This window comes from Protopterus annectens, chromosome 1.part2 (assembly GCF_019279795.1).
Source record: "Protopterus annectens isolate FY-2018-M chromosome 1.part2, PAN1.0, whole genome shotgun sequence".
Classification (NCBI taxonomy): domain Eukaryota; kingdom Metazoa; phylum Chordata; order Ceratodontiformes; family Protopteridae; genus Protopterus; species Protopterus annectens.
The window spans coordinates 474,059,747-474,078,056 of NC_056727.1; the positions used below are offsets into that span (position 1 = coordinate 474,059,747).

General features: G+C 44.1%; 1 protein-coding gene across 1 annotated transcript in view; it reads right to left on the reverse strand.

The window, feature by feature from the left end:
* The window catches only part of RALGAPA2 (Ral GTPase activating protein catalytic subunit alpha 2), a 4,189,194-nt gene that overhangs the window by 3,898,985 nt on the left and 271,899 nt on the right, over positions 1-18,310 (reverse strand). The window contains exon 3 of the mRNA XM_044060158.1: positions 15,270-15,316. Within this exon, the coding sequence (XP_043916093.1) occupies positions 15,270-15,316 (47 nt within the window). The remainder of the gene's footprint in view (positions 1-15,269; positions 15,317-18,310) is intronic.

An 18,310-nucleotide genomic window follows, 5' to 3' on the forward strand; every position in this document is an offset into this window, starting at 1 on the left:
CTTTTCAAAAAGCGGTCCATGAAAGCCCTGATTTTGCAGTCCACCCCTGGAAGGGACAATGTCCATTACTGTTGTGTCCTCCTTTGCCAATAAAGGGTCTATGTACGGCAGTCTTCTGATAAAGGCTTTGTGATTTCCTGAACCACACCTTCTTTCCAGCTTGCTGACTTAGAGTAGGATTTTTGGGGTGTAGAGATATGGATGCCTACTGCAGAGAAAGTCTTACACTCCTGCCGACCTCTGGTGAGCATTTCTTTAACTTTAAGTCTGAAGAGCATGGACCCATAAAGGGGGAGTTAATGAAAGACATCCTGAAGTTTTCCGCAGTCACAGAGGTGCATCCAGGCATGCTGGTGAATCGAAATGCTGGTGCCTGCAGTCCGAGATATACCATCAGCTGCACTTGAGAGCCGTTGCATGGCTAAAATGAAGACTGGAGGATGGACAGCTAGAAATCCTGTGTTCTGGACATCTGCTGGTAATAACCCCAAGACAGACTTTGAAATTTCCTTCAAGTCTCAATAAAATCTGGTGACATGAGCTAGATAACAGAGTACAGATTGGTCAAAGATCACTGAAGCGCAAGTCCATTTCCCAAAGCAGTCCATTGCCCTAGACTCTCTATTAATGGGGTGGGCTGAGAAACTCTCTTTTGGATAATTCCTTTTTTGTGGCCACTGCTACAACCATCACATCTACCACAGGATGCTCACTCCAATGTTTCCTGTCTGCAAGGGCAGACAGAATTTTGTCTGGCTTTTTGGGAATAGGCTCTACCAAGTCAGGATCCTTCCATGCCCACTGAGCCATCAAATCAATAAGTGGATCAGTGGGCAGTACCACCCAGAATGAAGATGAGCCAGACCCAAAGGCTTCAAGGAACACAGACTCATTGTCAATTCCAGAATCTCACCAAATACGATAGCCTCAGAAAGGATCTTGGGTAGCTTTCATCCTCATCCAAGTCCGTGTCTTCTGTGACAGACTTGAAGAATCTACGTGCTTCAGTTTGCACAACTGTTTCCTACAAACCACATGAGGGAGAATATCAGAGGATTCAGAATTAGACTGGGAGATAACAGCAGAAGACCTGGGAAGCCTGTGATACCAACTGTCCCTGTCTGACACAAGGATGAAAAGCTGAAGTTGATCCAACCTCCGATTCGGATGGCACCGAGAGCACCTTTTCCTTTGGCATTAACAGTATCCAACATAAATCCTGAAAGGCTAAAGAAGTCACCTGCTCCACAGGTTTCCTCCCAATCTTGGACACAATGAAAACCTCAAAACCGATGGGCCTCTATCCCTAGGCTGATCTCAGCATTGATCTAGCTAGCACTGAAATGTTAGAGGGAAGAGATTGCACCAAAATTTTTTGGGTCAAACCCACAACCTGAGCCTCAACACCACAGCCTTGGTTCGGAGACACTTCCAGATCCAAACGTATCAGACCCAAAAAAAAGGGAACCAGTCAGCAAAATTACCTTGAACTACTGTTACTGGCAAAGCCGCCCCAGGGCAGAAAGGGCCTGAAGCTACTGGTGCCAGCAGCCTAACTGGTACTGGAAAAGAGCATAGAGGAAGCATAAATGGACCAGAACTCCAGAGGATGGTACCAAGAGAACCCAAAGCCGTACCTGCATCCCGAGAAAATGTTCTCATCATTCTGTCAACATTCTGTTTGGTCAAAGTCCTTGAAGATCGGGACAACAATGCCACAGATGATGGTGTTGGGTAGCGCTTCGCCTGAAGTACTAAAGAATTAAGTCTGGGGCCGACTGCTTCTGATGAGAACTGGAGCAGAGTTGGAGATATACAGTACTGACAGACTGTCTGCTCCAACTGGAGTTGGATCCAAAAGTACAGATGTTAAGAGAGGGAAGGATCCAAAGACATCTTGCAGAACTTCTTGGTGCCCCCCCCCCTTTTTTTTTTTTGCCTTTTCCTTAGATTTTTTTCTTATTCCTCGTCTGCATCCTAGATTTCCTGTCCTAAGTTTTGGGAGAAAGTGGATGAGGAAGAGGTAGGTGTGGCAGATCCCATCTGGGGAGGAAAGAGTCCATTAACAATTAGTTTTTCACATCAAGTTTGTAATGCTCGAAAACTAAATGAAGCACACGCTTGACAAAGTATCTAAATGAGCAGCCTCTAGACAATATACAAAGATAGAATGCGGGCAGATTATGCACACACTCCGTGCACCTTATAAATCCTTGACAGCCATGAAGAAAGGCATAAAAGCACACATGCTCACACACAATAATTATTGGCTGACTGAACTTATCTACCTAACTAATTAGATACTAAATACAACTTTTTTTAAAGTTAAACAGCTTTAAACACTTATTTACAACCTAGAAAAAATATCTAGGTAACTTATTTTCTAAAACAGACTTACCTTAACCTATATTAAATATTTATACTAATGAGAAAAACACACCTAAGCTACCTAAGAAACTTTTACAAGTTTTATAATAATAAATTAAAGAGAGAAACTCTCTCAGGAAAAGAGGAGCTGGACTTTTGGGTAGGGGAGGAGTCAGAACCATGGAACTGAAAAGCTTCAAGATTGGTACCGAGGTTGGATCAGACAACTCCACACTTAAATCAGATGGAAACTGACAACATTGGATCGAGGTACAACAAAACACCTAAATAATTGAATTCCATGGGAGCTTTGCCCCACAGTGCCGTCCAACATGGGGTTATAACTCCACAGCTGCACAAATGTGACCACAACGAAAATCTCACAAGAAAAAACAAAGTGTTACAGGATTCACTCTGAAGTCATTTTACTGTAGGTGTGGCAAGACCAGATGTAATTTATCACACTGCAATAAACAATACATCAAATAAAATATTTTTAAAGACAAATTACTCAAGTTGGCTTGACAAGCAACTGCATGCAAGATTCAAAGAATTCAATGTTCCTTTAGCAAGTAACAGTAAAAGTTCAATAAAAGACAAAGCGACAGTTGAATAAACTTTATATCATTACCACCTTTTACTTTTGAAGCCAGTTTTGCAATATCACAGGCATTTTATGATGTGCTTATTATTATGTACGTCAGATGTGTAATCAGGTTTGTTTTGTTATCAGGGTTCTTGTGGGTGAGCAAGCTTAAATGAAGTAAATGAAAACTTTTTAAACCTCAAGCAGAACTAATTCTGAATCTATCATTTTTTCTTAACTGTCTCAGTCTTCCTCCATTTGCCCATACTCTTATCAATCCCAGAGAGTGATGGCATTTTCTAACCTGCAGTCTGAATATCTGCTTAGCCTCATCATAAGTTAACCCCCCGATCATACCTCTCAAATGTAAAGGCTTTTGTTGAATGTCCAGATTTTTGCCTCGTATCTTGGGTCGATTTCTCATAAAACTGCAGTCTTCTGGCAAATCATTGAGGGTTGAAGTCACAAAATAAGTACAAGCACTTGAGTTTCAAACTTCATACCCTTCACAAAATTTATGCTAATTAAAATGGTATTCTATCAATTTTCTAAGTTTGTAAGAACGATATTTAAAAAAGTGTTCCTGATTTTGGGCCTTGGTCCCACCATTATTGATGGCTCTGCCCAGATTTTTTGCTCTAAGAGGTTGAGAGGTATGCCCCCCCCCATATTATTTTCTCCCAATACCTTAGTTCATTTGCTAATTTCTTCCAGTAAATTCCAGCCCCCTCTCAACTATTTTCTAGACTTCTACTTGCAGGCAACCAATTTGGTAAAAATTTAAATTATGGTCTCACCATAACTATGCATCTGTGTTGTCCATTGTCATTCTTCCTCAATGAATGGGTTCGGATCTGCTCCTCTGATCCTACTCGACCACTTTTTACAGATTCTAGGACCTGCCTCTCGAGCTCTTCCCTACCCAAAATGCCCTTGATCACTGTTCTACTTCAGATCGAGTTTGCTGCTATTAAAGAACATTACATAAAAAAGTAACTCAAGACAGCTATGACAGAACAGTGACAGCTGAAAGATCAGGAGCTCAAGCAGGAAAGTACACTTTTGTACCTACCATAAATGTAGATGTTCGAGTGCTAATACAGCTGCAGTCATAACAGATGGGTTCTCCTGCCGTCAGGTGGGTCCTCGGTCGGCCGAATTCCAAAGTCTAGGTCCGGCGTCGGTTGTCGTCGCTTCTTCCCTGATGTCAGTGCACCAAGGGTATAAAAGAACCAGCCAACGCCATTTTCTTCAGTTTTTCTTGCCCCAGATGTCAGGTGCCCCAGAAGGAAGGCAATACATAAATTTGTGTAATAAAGCAATGCAATATAATCAAAATACAGTAGTTGCAAGCAAATACACCATAAAAGAATACCCCAATCAGGTTGTATGAGGAGGTGTTAGCCAATAGGCCTGTCCCAACAGGGGAAGGAGGGAGGGAAACCTGGACTGCAGCGGTATTAGCACTCTAACATCTACATTTATGGTAGGTACAAAACTGTACTATGTTCATCGTGCATACAGCTGCAGTCATAACAGATGGGTAGAATCCCAAAGCTAAGAAAGGGGTGGTAGGCACTAGGTGGAACTAGGAGGAGCCAGAATGCCCTGCAAGACTGCAGTGGCAAAGCCTGCTCTAGTTTTGGAGTATAATGGTAGATGGTAGTGCTTGGAGAAGGTATGCACAGAAATCCAAGTGGCTGCTTCCAAAATATCTTTGGTAGGAACTCCTCTGAGGAAAGCTGCAGAGGTAGCTGTGGCCCTTGTGGAGTGAGATCTGATGCCTGCAGGTACAGTTTTACCATGAAAAGAGTAACAAAAGCGTATGCAGTGGGCTATCCATTTTGAGATTGTCTGTTTGGAAATTGGCTTCCCTTGAGCTCCTACAGCATAGGACACAAAGAGCTGTTCCGATTTTCTGAAAGGCTTTGTTCTGTCCAAATAATAACGCAGCTGTCTGTGGATGTCCAAGGAATGTAGTAGTCTCTCCCCTTTGTTTTGAGGATTAGTGTAAAAGGTAGGTAAGTGTATAGCCTGATTCAAAGCTACCCTGGATACCACCTTTGGCATAAAGGACGGGTTGGTTCGTAAGGAAACTCTGTCCTGATGGAAGATGATAAAAGGCTGCACAGCCATGAGGGCTTGTAGTTCCGATACCCTACGAGCTGAGGTGATAGCCAGAAGGAAAGCTGTTTTCCAGGACAAATATTGCAAGTCTATTGAGGCAGCTGGCTCAAAAGGAGGCAAGGTCAGCTTTTCTAGAATGAAATTGAGATCCCAAGCAGGTATTGGTTGTTTCCTTGGGGGTTTTATATTCTTAGCCCCTCTGAGGAACTGTCTTAAGAGGGGGTGAGAGAATAAGGGTGGATCAGTGTTGTATTCTGCAGAAATGGCTGAGGCATGGATTTTGATGGAGGAGAATGAAAGTCCACTGCTTAGCAGCTCAGCTAGATACTGTAATATTTGAGGTAAATTCAGTTTTCCAGGATTCTGGCCCTTTTTCTCATTCCAGGCACAAAACCGTTTCCATTTTGCGGAGTAAGCTTTTCTAGTAGACGACCTTCTGGCCTCCAAAATGACATCCTGCACCTCCTTGGAGAGTAGGGTCTGTTGTGATGTTAAGGAATCTTCCATGCGGCCAGATTGAGTGTTTTCAGCTGACTGTGAATAGTTTTGAAGCTGTGCTGAGTCAGAAGAAGAGGCATTAGAGGTAGGGTCCATGGAGGGGAATGCGTCAGGCTCCTCAGGAGTGGGTACCAGTGCTGTCTTGGCCAGTCTGGAGCAATGAGAATTATCTTTGGTCTGTCTGCTCTGGTTTTTAATAGAACTTTGGGCAGCAGAGAAGAGGTGGAAAGGCATAAGCTGTCATTGTTATCCAACTGAAAGAGAGAGCGTCCACTCTCCCAGGCCTGTGGATGAAAAGTCCTTGAGCAGAATTTGGTCAATTGGTGATTTTTGTGGGAGGCAAAGAGATCTATGTCTGGCCTTCCCCATGCTTGAATTATCTCTGTAAAAACTTGAGGATGCAACTTCCATTCGTGTAGATCTGTCATATTTCTGCTTAGGTTGTCTGCCAGCGTGTTTTCCTTGCCTGGCAAGTACTGTGCTTGAAGTTCGATTTGTAATTCCAGAGCCATGTTCCAAAGTGACATGACCAGCCTGCATAGGGGGTATGAATGGGTTCCTCCCTATTTGTTTATGTACCACATTACTGTGGTGTTGTCTGTCCTTATCAATAGTTGACCTGGATGCAGAAGGTCTTTGAAAGCTATAATAGCATTTATTACTGCTAGCATTTCCTTTTGATTGATGTGAAGGTGCTTTTCTTTTTGGGACCATTTGCCCTGAATGCACCGATCTGTCATGTGCGCCCCCCAGGCGTAGTCCGAGGCGTCTGCTGTGATGACTTGATTTGCTTGAGGCTTGCAGAATGGGAGACCTGTGTTTGCTTGGCATGCTTGAGCCCACCACAGAAATTCCTTTTGAAGACATGGAATTAGTGGTATTATTGTTTCCAGACTGTGGCTGTGTTGAGACCATAGGTTTTTCAGGTACCATTGAAGTTTCCTCATATGCAGCTTTGCACATGGGATCAGTAGAATGCAAGATGCCATGAATCCCAGAGCCTGCAGGATTTTCCTTGCAGTCAGCCTGGTGAAATTTGCTAGTGTTCTGAAGTATTGAGTTAGTTGCCCCTGCTTCTCTGGCATGAGGTAGGCCATCTGGGTGTTTGTGTCCAAGTTGGCGCCCAGGAAAATTATTTTCTGAGAGGGTATTAGCCTTGATTTCTTTTTGTTGACTGTGTATCCCAGAGAATTCAACAACATCATTACAAAAGCCAGATGTTTCAGAAGTATGTGCTTGCTGTCCGCTTGGATCAGGCAGTCGTCCAAATATGGGTATATTTGTATCCCTTGAAGTCTGCAGTAGGCAATTACTGATGCCAGGCATTTCATGAATACTCTGGGCGCAGTAGATAAGCCGAAGGGCAATGCAGAGAATTGATAATGGGTTGAACCTGCAAGAAATCTGAGGTATCTTCTGCAATTTTGTCTGATTGGGACATGCAGGTATGCCTCCTTGAGGTCCAATGTTACCAGCCAAGACTCCTTGCCCAGCATGGGAAGAAGCTGCTGTAATGTGAGCATCTTGAATTTTGGTACGAGTAAAAATGTGTTTTGGATGGATAGGTCCAAAATAGGTCTCCAATCTTTTCCCTTCCTTGGTACCAGGAATAGTCTGGAATAAAAACCTTGACCTTGTTCGTGAGTAGGTACCTCTTGAATAGCTTTCATGTCCATGAGATCTGAAATTTGTCTTTGTGCCTCTGCCCTTTGATTGTGTGGTAGGTTTGGCATGCCTCTCATTTTTGGAAGGGTGTGAAAATGGAATCTGTAGCCTCTGTTTATAATGTCCAGGATCCATTTGTCTTTTGTGACAATATGCCATTTTTTTGAAAATAATGCCAGTTTTCTGCCTAAGGGTGCTGCCATTAGAGCCTTGCTTGGCATGCAAAGGGGAAAGTCATTGGGCTTGCTTTCTGAATGGCTGCGAACTATCCTCACCACCTCTTTGTGTAGGAGCTTGCCATTGTCTGCCTCTAAACGATCCTTGAGATTGCCCTCTGCCCCTCGGGCGCCTGTATCTACCTCTTTGGGGTCTGTCCGTGGCCGGAAAGGACCAATTTTTGGAAGGCCAATTTCTACTGAAACGTGGAGGTTGGACCTGTAGAAAATCTTTCACTGTTTGCATTGATTTAGCCTTTTCCTCCATTTTCTTTAATACCTGCTCAGCTTTAACACCAAATAATACATCCTTTTGTAGAGGGGGCATCTAGTAATTTAGCTTTGACATGATCTGGTAAGGTTTGTTCCTTGAGCCAGGCATGCCTACGTATGACTGATCCTGTAACAGCAGCTCTACATGAGGCCTCTAGAGCATCAAAACCACATTGCAAGGTATGCTTACCCACTTGTTCTGCACTATGCATCAAATCCTGCAACTCCTTCACGTCTGGTTGTTCAGGTTGTGACATTTTACTTCTCAACTGTGATAACAGAAACTGTTGGTACTTTAGCATATGGAACTGGCAAGTTTAATGCCCTCATGGTTAAGGTGGCCGAGGTGTATACCTTTTTTCCCCACCTTTCTAAGGATCTGGAATCTCTCTCGGAAAGTAATGGGTTTTTATAGCAGTGGAGGCCTTAATTCCCTTGGGGCCCTGTGAGATAGTTTCTGGGTCAGCCGCATGGCTTTTGTATAAAAATTGGTGTGAGTCAGGAACCCGGTAGTACCTGTCAGGCTTGACTGGGGCTGGAGGTAAAGAATCCGGGTTAAGGCAGGCCTCCGAGTACACATCATCTAGTATGTCTAAGACAGGAGGTATAGCCAGAGGCCTGTGCTGAGGTAGCAAGAGAAAATCCCTAAGCCTTTTCTTGGAATCTGAGTACTCTTGGCCTTCCCAGTGGAAGTGTTCCCTTAAGGTATGCAAGGTTTCCCCAAATGAGTAATCCTCTGGGGGGGAGACAGAGGGAATGGACTCCTCAGCATCAGAATCTTCAAAAGGGGAGTAAGAATGTTCCTGTTCATCAGAGTGCTCTGAAATAATGGAGGCCTGGTCAGAGGAGGGGAATTCTTCCTCCACTCTGGGCCTTTTGTCCGGGGGGGTTGAGAACCCCTGATAAGAGAAATCAAATCCTCAGCCATTTTAAGCATCTGTTTTTTAGGCATGGGGCCTGGAGAAGGGCCCTGTGGAGCTCATCTCTTAGGATGCATGGCTGCTTTAGACTTAGTGAAAGCCTTGATAGAAAAAGAAGAGGAAGGTCTGAAGACACCTTGAGAGGAGGCAGACCTGTCTACATTTTGAGATTCACCACCAAGAGTGGCTTCGGTATCTGTAGTCGGGCTGTGGGCCGAGGAGCCTGCGACCTCGGGCACAGAAGACATCGCCAATGAAGTGTCGTCGGTAGGCAGGGGCTACGTAGGCGCCTTGCTGAGAACCAGACCACCTGTAGTCGGCTTTGGCGTGGTGTCGGTAGAGGCCGCGGACCTCGTGTGTCGGTCCTCATCTTTGCGTTTTTTAGACAAAACTGGAGTCGGAGTATCCGACAACATAATATAGTTAAATTGTTTGCCAAAATAGTGCTGGGCGATCTCCGCCCGATGCTTAATGGTGCATTTGTTGAATGTAGCACAAAAACGACAGACCGAGACGTCGTGGTCTGGGCCTAAGCAAGGAATGCAGAGGGAATGAAAATCCTTATGCGGTATTTGCTTCCCACAAGAAATACAATTATTAACTTTGTCTGACATCGGTCTGAGGCAAGAAAAGTTTCCCCAATGGGGTACTTAGCTTTCAAGAAGACTTCGGTTGCAAAATTTTCGTAATTTCAGGAGCTGGCCGACCGGCACTTGCGAACTGCTTCTGCTTCGGGCACTGCGCGGCAAGAAAGACTGGAGAAAATGGCGTCGGCTGGTTCTTTTATACCCCTGGTGCACTGACGTCAGGGAAGAAGCGACGACAACCGACACCGGACCTAGACTTTGGAATTCGGCCGACCGAGGACCCGCCTGACGGCAGGAGAACCCATCTGTTATGACTGCAGCTGTATGCACGATGAATATCTATAGTTCCTACTAACAATTCTGATAGATATTTCCCAAAGACATGGATAGGAGGAAGGTGACAACAAAGTTGAGGAAGAATGAAAATGGACAACACAGATGCACAGTTATGGTGAGTACATAACTTGAATATCTGCTGTTGTCATTTTCATTCGTTATTCAATGAATGGGACGGAGTCCCCAGCTACTATTACCATGGGTGGTCCTCCATGAAGAATGTTCCAAAGCACCGCAGAACCGAATGATACTCTGTTCCTGGACATGATATTGAATTTGTAATGAGAAATAAAAGTATGAGTATTAGACCAAGTGGCAGCTGCACAAATTTCAACAATGGAAGCTCTAGCTCAAAAAGCAGCTGATGTAGCCACTGGCCTGGCTGAAAGAGCTTTTGGGTGCCTTGGTAAAGTTATGCCTCTCAAGGAATAAACATAGGAAATAAAATCTTTTATCCATTTCGCTAGAGTAGTGAGAGACTGGGTTTCCATCTTGTTATTGGAAAAGGAGACAATTCAACAGTTTTACTAAATTCCTTAGTCCTATGAAAATAAAAACGTAGTTGCCTCTGGACATCTGAGAGATTAAAGGTATATTTTCCTTTATTGTCAAAATTTGGAAAGAAAACTGGTAGGTTGATGGCCTAATTGATGTTTGATTCAGAGGCCACTTTTGGTATAAATGAAAGATTAGCAAGTATGGTAAACTCTTTCCTTAGGAAAAATTAAATATGGTGGTTTCACCGATAGTGCTTGGAATTCTGACACTCATCCTGCTGAAGTGACAGCCTCCAAAAAGACAGTTTTCGAAGACAGCAACTTAAGATCTACTGTACCAGAAGGCTCAGATGGTGATTGTACTAAAGCCTGTAACATCAAAGTCATATCCCAAGGTGGAGTGGGTTCGCGAACTGGTGGTTCAAATAAAAATGTACCTTTTTAAGAAGGCCTTACATAACTTAGTTGAGGCTAAAGGAGAAGCATGATCTCCAATGTGGTAGTTGAAGATGGCTGCCAGCTGCACTTTAATGGTGGAGAAACTTGGCCCGGTTTGAAAAATGCAGGTGAGCAAATCTAAAATAGCCGGGATAAGAGCAGTGAAAGGATCCAAGTCCCTCTGATGAACCCACAAGGAAAATATTTTCCATTTGCTATTATAAATCTTCCTGGTTGAAGGTTTGTGGGGCAAGAAAAGAATCTGATGAACTGGGGAGGACAGCCTGCAATATCTAGCCATCACTGAAATTGGAGAAACCATGTGGTCAATCTGAGGCCCGTAATGTCCAGATGAATCATCGCTGGGGGGTGTGACAGGACATATGGAGTGGGATCCAGTGTCCAAGGTGGACATACTAGGTAAGACCATAGGAAGGGAAACCATATCTGCAGAGGCCAGTAGGGGGCAATGAGGATTACTTTGCTCTTCAACCAACATGTTTTAAGAAACCTGGGTATTAGAGGCAGGTGAGGATAAGCATAAAGGAGAATGGAGGGCCAAATGTGGTGACTGTCCCTGATGGGGAATTAGGGTAAAGAACCTGCTGCATTTGTTGTTGAGGGGAGAGGCAAATAGGTCGCAGCACAGTTGACCCCATTTGTGGAAGATCAAATTTGTCACTGACTGATATAGAGACCACTCATGAGGCGCCAGGATGGTCCTGCTGAGCTTGTCTGCTAATATATTGGAATTCCCCAGAATCTGCACCGAGCGGTTGGAGGAGATCACCCACTGCCAAACCCTCACTGCTTCTCAGCACAGCGAACAGGATCTGGTTCCCCCTTTTGCTAATGTACCACACTACTGACATGTTGTCCATCTAAACAGCAATAACCCCTAGTGGAAGACAGCTCTGAAGGGTCTGCAATGCTAGAATGACCACTTATCTTTACAACATTTATATGCAAAAAGGTCTCTTCTTGGAACCACGTGCCTTGAACTGTTAGTCTCAAGTAATGCCCCCTCCACCCCAAAAGAGAGGCGTCCATGGTCAACATGGCATTCAGGGGAGGAAGAATAAATGGGCACCCTTAATAAATCTCTTTGGAGTGTATCCACCACAATAAGGATTTTCTGCAAACTTGAGATAATCTCTACAACATCCAATAAAATTTTCAGTGGAAAGATCACTGCTAGGGTCCACTGAAGAATTCTCATATGGAGCCAAGCAGTATGTATTAAAGTTATTGCAGCAGCCATTAACCCTAGGGTTTTTGAGTACTATTCTTGCTAGGGGAGAATGATAAGAAAGACCCTAACATGCAATTTTCAAAGTCAAAATTCTGTTTTGAGGCATAAGTACTAGGCAATTGACTGTGTCTAGATGAATCCCTATAAACTCCATGACCTAAACTGGTGGAGGTTGTGACTTTGTCAGATTTATTGCAATCCCCAGAGATTGAGATAAATAGAGTAGATAATCTCTGGCCTTTTCTAGAAGAAGCCTGGTCGGTGCGGTATGGAGCTAGTTGACTAAGTAAGGAAACACTCTGAATCCACACAGCCTTAGATGAGCTGCTACCACTGCCATGAATTTGGAGAACACCCTGAGGGCTGTGGCGAGACCGAAGGCCAAGGTTCTGAACTGGTAATGACTGGCTCCCAGCCAGAAACACAGGCATCTTTCGAGGGCAGCTCTTATTTCGATAAGATAGCAAACATCTTGAAGATCTAGGACAGCACACCCAGTCATCCTTTTGAAGGAGAGGTAGAATGGACTGAACCGCCACCATCCAGAACTTGGAGTTCTTTACAAACTGGTTTAGATAACTGTAATCCAGAATGGGTCACTGGTCCCCTGTTTTCTTTGGCACTAAAAAGAATCTTGAGTAAATTCTGGATCCTCTTTAGTCTGGGGGGATGTCTTAGATGACTCTCTTGTTCAGCAGCTTTTGAATCTCTAGGGCTAACTGCCTCTGACTGGCTGGAACATCAGGGAGACATTTTCTTTTCCCTAGGGGAATTTGTAAAAAGGGAATGAAATATCCTCTGGATATGATCCTTTGCACCCATAAATCTTTTGTGATGGCTTTCCAGGCTGTTGGGTGCAAGAATAAGCACCCCCTGACTGCCTCCAGAGAGGGACAGTTGGTTAATCTTTCAGAAGTGCTGAAAGATCTGTCCAAGGAAGAATTTCGAAACCCTTGATTCTGCAGACTCCTCTGCTGCGAGGGTGTCGCCTCCCATTGTAGTTATTTCCCCCTCTGCTTCTAGGGGATAATTCTCCAAGTGGCTCTTGAAAAGGGCCTTGAGATTTACTGAACCATGTCTTTTTACCACTACATTGATCCTTGCAGGGTAGAAAAGCAGATTCCCATGGCATATAAGGTCTTTCTGTCCTTCTTGCTGCAGGAGAGTGCCTCTGACTGCTGCCCCAGACAAGGAAGATCCGTCAAAGGGAGTAATGATGAATGACTCCTTAAAGGATTCAGCAAAAATCGCACAACTGCATCCAGGCATGTCTCTTAACAGTTATGCCTGAACCAGCAGTCCATGAGGAATATTCAGCTTTGAGCAAGACTAAGCTCATGGACACATTAGTAATGGATTGTAGGGTGGCCAGTCTTGAGGAAAGGACTTCTGTTCCTCTGCGGGCATGGATCCAGGGGCTAGAGTTACAGCGTTCCTTGACTAAGTCTCTCTGTAACCTAGTAAAATGCACCAAATAATTCAGTGACCATAAAACGAAGGTCGCCAATGCACACACTCACTTCTCAAACCTGTCCAATGCCCTAGACTCCCTGCTAGGGTGATGGACAGAGGAGTTCTATTCAACTAACTCCTTCTTAGTGGCTGCTGAAACAACCATGGCATCTACCAGAATACCCTTTGTCTAGTGCTGTCTATCCGAAGGAGCACTCAAAATCTTGTCTGGACACTCTGTGATCAGTTGTACGATGTCCAGTTCCTCTCATGTTCTGCTGGAGGCAAGGTCTATTAGGCTCATCTGCAGGCAGGGTAACCCAAGAGTAGATGCCACTCAGATGTGAGAATACCTTCTCCACCATCTCGAATGCAGAGAGGCCAGGAAAAGCACAGGACAAGCCACCCAGAGTCGAGGATCTCGGATCAGACAGCCCCCTGGCCTCACCAACCCTCCTTTCCGGGGGTGGAGTTGGAGCAGAGCAATCCAGCACCGAACTCCGAGAAGAAGTGACAGCTCTGTAAACTTGGAAGTAAAAGTCAACCCCTCAGATCAGACACAGATGCTTCGGCTCCAAGAGCCATCATGCTCCATCGGGGTCGGAGTGTATCGGATCAGGGAAGTTGCTGTTGTAGAAGATGAAATAAACCAATAGATCCAGCTGTTCGACTCTTGAGGCTCTCCGATTCAAAGACTCCAAAAAGCTGTTCATACTGGAGAAAAAACAAGCACAGGCTGGAAAGAAGGTTGAAGACTCACGGATCCAATGGGAGACTGAGCTGGTGGGACCCCCAATTGGATCAGTGTTCTGAGGAAATATTTCATCATCCTAGCCCCCCTCCGACTTGGAAAGACTTTGAAAAGACCTAACAGAGTAGGATGTGGAAGGTGACCTTGACAACTTGCTGGGAGTCTCTTGTAAAAAAAAAAAGGAGACCTTAATCTCAGGGATAACTGCTTCAGAGAAAGCCAAGGAGATGCGACTGCAGTTGGTGTAGAATCTGAAGACTTTGGATCTGAGACTTTAGAAACCTTTTTAGGAGGCTCTGAAGAAGGTGTGGACTGAGGAGACTGAGCAGGTGAGCGTTTACAGTGCTCCCTGGGCTCCTTTGATTTTTGAGAGGGGGTTTGAGCCCCTGAAGAATAAGTGCCGATAGAAGAAGCTGAACCCAGAAGGAGGCCTTATTCCTCTTATCACTTATCACTATAGCATTAAAGGCCACACAGATAGAGCAAGTGGTGTCCAAATGTGTTGGACCCAAACAATAAACGCACTTCCTGTGGGCATCAGAACTGAGGATCTTCTGCCCACAGTAAGTGCATTTCTTAAATCCAGTCGGCTTATCAGCCATAATAAAAAAACAAGCCAAAGAGTACAGAAAAATGTTTTTTTTTTTTTTTTGGAAAGCAAGAAAGGGAAAACAAACACTAACTACCAATAATGGTATATCAAGAAATTACTTACAGGTGTAAAAAAAAAAAAAAAGAGAGAGAGAAAGGGACTACCAACAATGGTATTACAGGACTACCAGAAAAGAAAATTGGTAAGTAAAGATGAAGGTAAGGGAGACAGTCTTGGTATATTAAGGAAAACAAAATTATAAAGAAAGTATACAGGAAAAAAAATAAGCTATTCACTCACTATAACCCACAAGGAGCTTGAGCAATCGCAATCTTGACCACACTTGAAGAGCAGCAAATGAGATTTGCGGTAATACATTGATTCGGGGCATTATGGGAAAGGGAGAAGCTCAAGAGTCAGACCCTAGAATCTACAGAAAGTGGCAGAGTCGGATCTTTGGATCGGATCTGAACCCATTCATTCAGGAATGAATGAAAATGACATCAGATTCTCTTAATACAAGACAAACACACATTTGAGTGATACAATTACTCTAGTTTCAAAAACAAAACATGAAAAAAAATATATATTTTGTAATCATTACTTTAAGGCAAGCACTAAAACTACTAGTACATGAAATGCATCACAGATTATGACAATGTTAAGTGCTTACATAAAATTAAACGCATAGCATGTGAAATTTAAATGCTTACTTCAAAAAGAAAAAAGATGGAGTCCAGCTCCTCCCTGTGAGACTTCCCTGTAAAACACAGAAAAATGTGTATTTATCTGATTTAGTGAAACATTTACGTAAGGTTTGTGCTAGTTACTAAATACAAACGGATATAACAGCTTTTTAAAGTGGAATCACACAAAGAAAAACGTAGTGTGTGTAAAGTAAAAAAAAAATATTTTTTTATTAAAAAAGTGACTCTTGTAATGCACACAAATTTAGCTTAATAACCAAACTCTCCAAGCAAATGTTAATAAAAAGCATCATCTTGTATTAAAATAACATTCCAGTCAAATCATTATGAAAATGGGCAAGTCCTTTATGTGCTTTTCAGTTCTTAACTGCCCTTAAATCTCAAGGATTCAGCAGATTACAAAGTGCCTTATACTTCTACAAGTACTTACTGCAAAAGTAGGAAAGAAAGTACAGTTTTGTACCTACCATAAATGTAGATGTTCGAGTGCTAATACAGCTGCAGTAATCACAGATGGGTTTTCAGCCGTCAGGCGGTCCCTCGGTCGGCCGATTTCCAAAGTCTTGGTCCGGCGTCGGTTGTCGTCGCTTACTCTTCCGACGTCAGGAAGACCAGAGTATAAAAGACACAGCAGACGCCATGTTCTTCAGTCTTTCTTGCCCCAGATGTCAGGTGCCCCCAGAAAGGAAGGCAATACATAAATAAAGCTATGTACATATGCATGCAATGCAATGTAATGCAAAAACAGTGTAAGTAAGCAAATAAAACATAGCAGGATAACCCAGTCAAATGGTATGAAGAGGTTCTAAGGCCCCATGCCTTTACCAAGTGGGATTAAAGAGATGAGATCCTCTGCCAAAGAAAGCATATGGGAGCTGGTGCTGGGCCTGTGAGAGGGGGGCTTGGCAGGCACAGGTTTTGATGCTTTGGCTGCTTTAGCCCTGGCAAAGGCCTTAATAGACATAGCTGGAGGAGGCCTAGCAGCTCCACGTGCAGGGGTAGAAATATCTAGGGGAATGGTGTCTGATAAATCCTGCGAAATCGCAACAGAAGGTTGGATTTCAGAAGCCGTTTCTACCAGGATAGAAGAGGCCTCGGTAGAAGGCAAGTTATCGGCTGAAGAAAGAACCGCTTGCTCGGTTTCGGCGAAACCGAGACACTCGTGGTTTGCTTAACGCGGTTTCGCCAAAACCGCGGACGAGTGTCGGTCCTTTTTGCGCTTTTGGTTATTTGCGTAGTCGGAGGATCCGACGGCATAATGTAGGCAAAATCGGGCGAAAATCTGCTCAGCAAAGTCCGGCGGCGTCTAAGCGTCCGTCGGTTAAAGAAGCACAGGCTAGACAAGCTGCTACGTCGTGGTCTGGGCCTAAACAATGTATGCAATAGGAGTGGAAATCTTTATGAGGTATTTGTTTCCCACAAGATAAACAGTTATTAACTTTCTCTGACATCGGCTGAGGCAAGAAAGAGTCCCCAACGGGGTACTTAGCTTTATAGAAGTCTTGATAGTATTCGGTAGTAGTAATCTCTGGATCTGACCGACCGGCACTTGCGAACAGCTTCTGCTTCGGGCGCCACGCGGCAAGAAAGACTGGGGAAAATGGCATCGGCTGATGCCTTTATACCCGAAGAACTGCCGCAATGACGTCGGGTGAAGTGTGACACCAGCCGAAGCCAGACCCAGACTTTGGAATCCGGCCGACCAAAGGGCTGCCTGACGACAGGACAACCCATTTGTAAAGACTGCAGATGCATCCTTGAAGGACATCCTGTACTGCAGCTGTATTAGCACTCGAACATCTACATTTACGGTAGGTACAAAACTGTACTATGTTCATCGTGCATACAGCTGCAGTAATCACAGATGGGTAGAGTCCCAAAGCTATGCAAAGGGTGGTAGGTACTATGAGGAACTGGGTTGAGCCAGAATGCCCTGCAAAACAGCAGTGGCAAAGCCTGCTCTTGTTCTGGAATATAAGGGCAGGTGGTAGTGTTTTGTGAATGTATGTACAGAACTCCAAGTGGCTGCCTCCAAAATGTCTTTAGTAGTAACACCTCTGAGGAAGGCTGTAGAGGTGGCAGTGGCCCTGGTGGAGTGAGATCTGATACCAGTAGGGACAGGTTCCTCATGATAGGAATAACAAAACCGTTTGCAGTGGCCAATCCACTTGGAAATGGTCGGTTTTGTAACTGGTTTCCCTTGAGCTCCTACGGCATAGGACACAAAAAGTTGTTCTGATTTCCTGAAGGACTTTGTTCTGTCCAAATAATAACGTAGCTGCCTATGGATGTCTAAAGAGTGTAGCAGCCTTTCCCCTTTGTTTTGAGGGTTAGGGAAAAATGTAGGTAGGTGTATGGCTTGATTTAAGGCTACCCGGGATACCACTTTTGGCATAAAAGATGGGTTGGTACGAAGGGAAACCCTGTCTTGATGGAAAATGAGGAATGGCTGCACCGCCATGAGGGCCTGTAATTCAGAAACCCTACGAGCTGAAGTGATGGCCAGGAGGAAAGCAGTTTTCCAGGACAAATATTGTAAATCTGTTGAGGCAGCAGGTTCAAAAGGAGGCAATGTTAATTTTTCTAGCATGTAATTAAGGTCCCAGGCTGGTATTGGTTGCTTCCTTGGAGGTCTTATATTCTTAGCCCCTCTGAGGAACTGTTGTAAGAGTGGGTGAGAGAATAAAGGAGGATCCGTGTTGAATTCTGCAGAAATGGCTGAGGCATGAATTTTTATGGAAGAAAATGAGAGCCCACTGTTCAGTAGTTCAGTTAGGTACTGTAAAACCTGAGGCAAGTTCAATTTTCTAGGGTCCTGGCCTTTTTTCTCATTCCAACAGCAAAACCGCTTCCATTTTTGGAGTAAGCCTTTCTAGTAGATGGTCTTCTGGCCTCCAAAATGACATCCTGCACCTCCTTGGAGAGTAGGGTCTGTTGCGGTGTTAAGGAATTTTCCATGCAGCGAGGTTGAGTGTTTTCAGCTGACTGTGAAGAGTTTTGTAGTTGTTCTGAGTCAGCAGAAGAGGTATTAGAGGCAGGGACCAGGG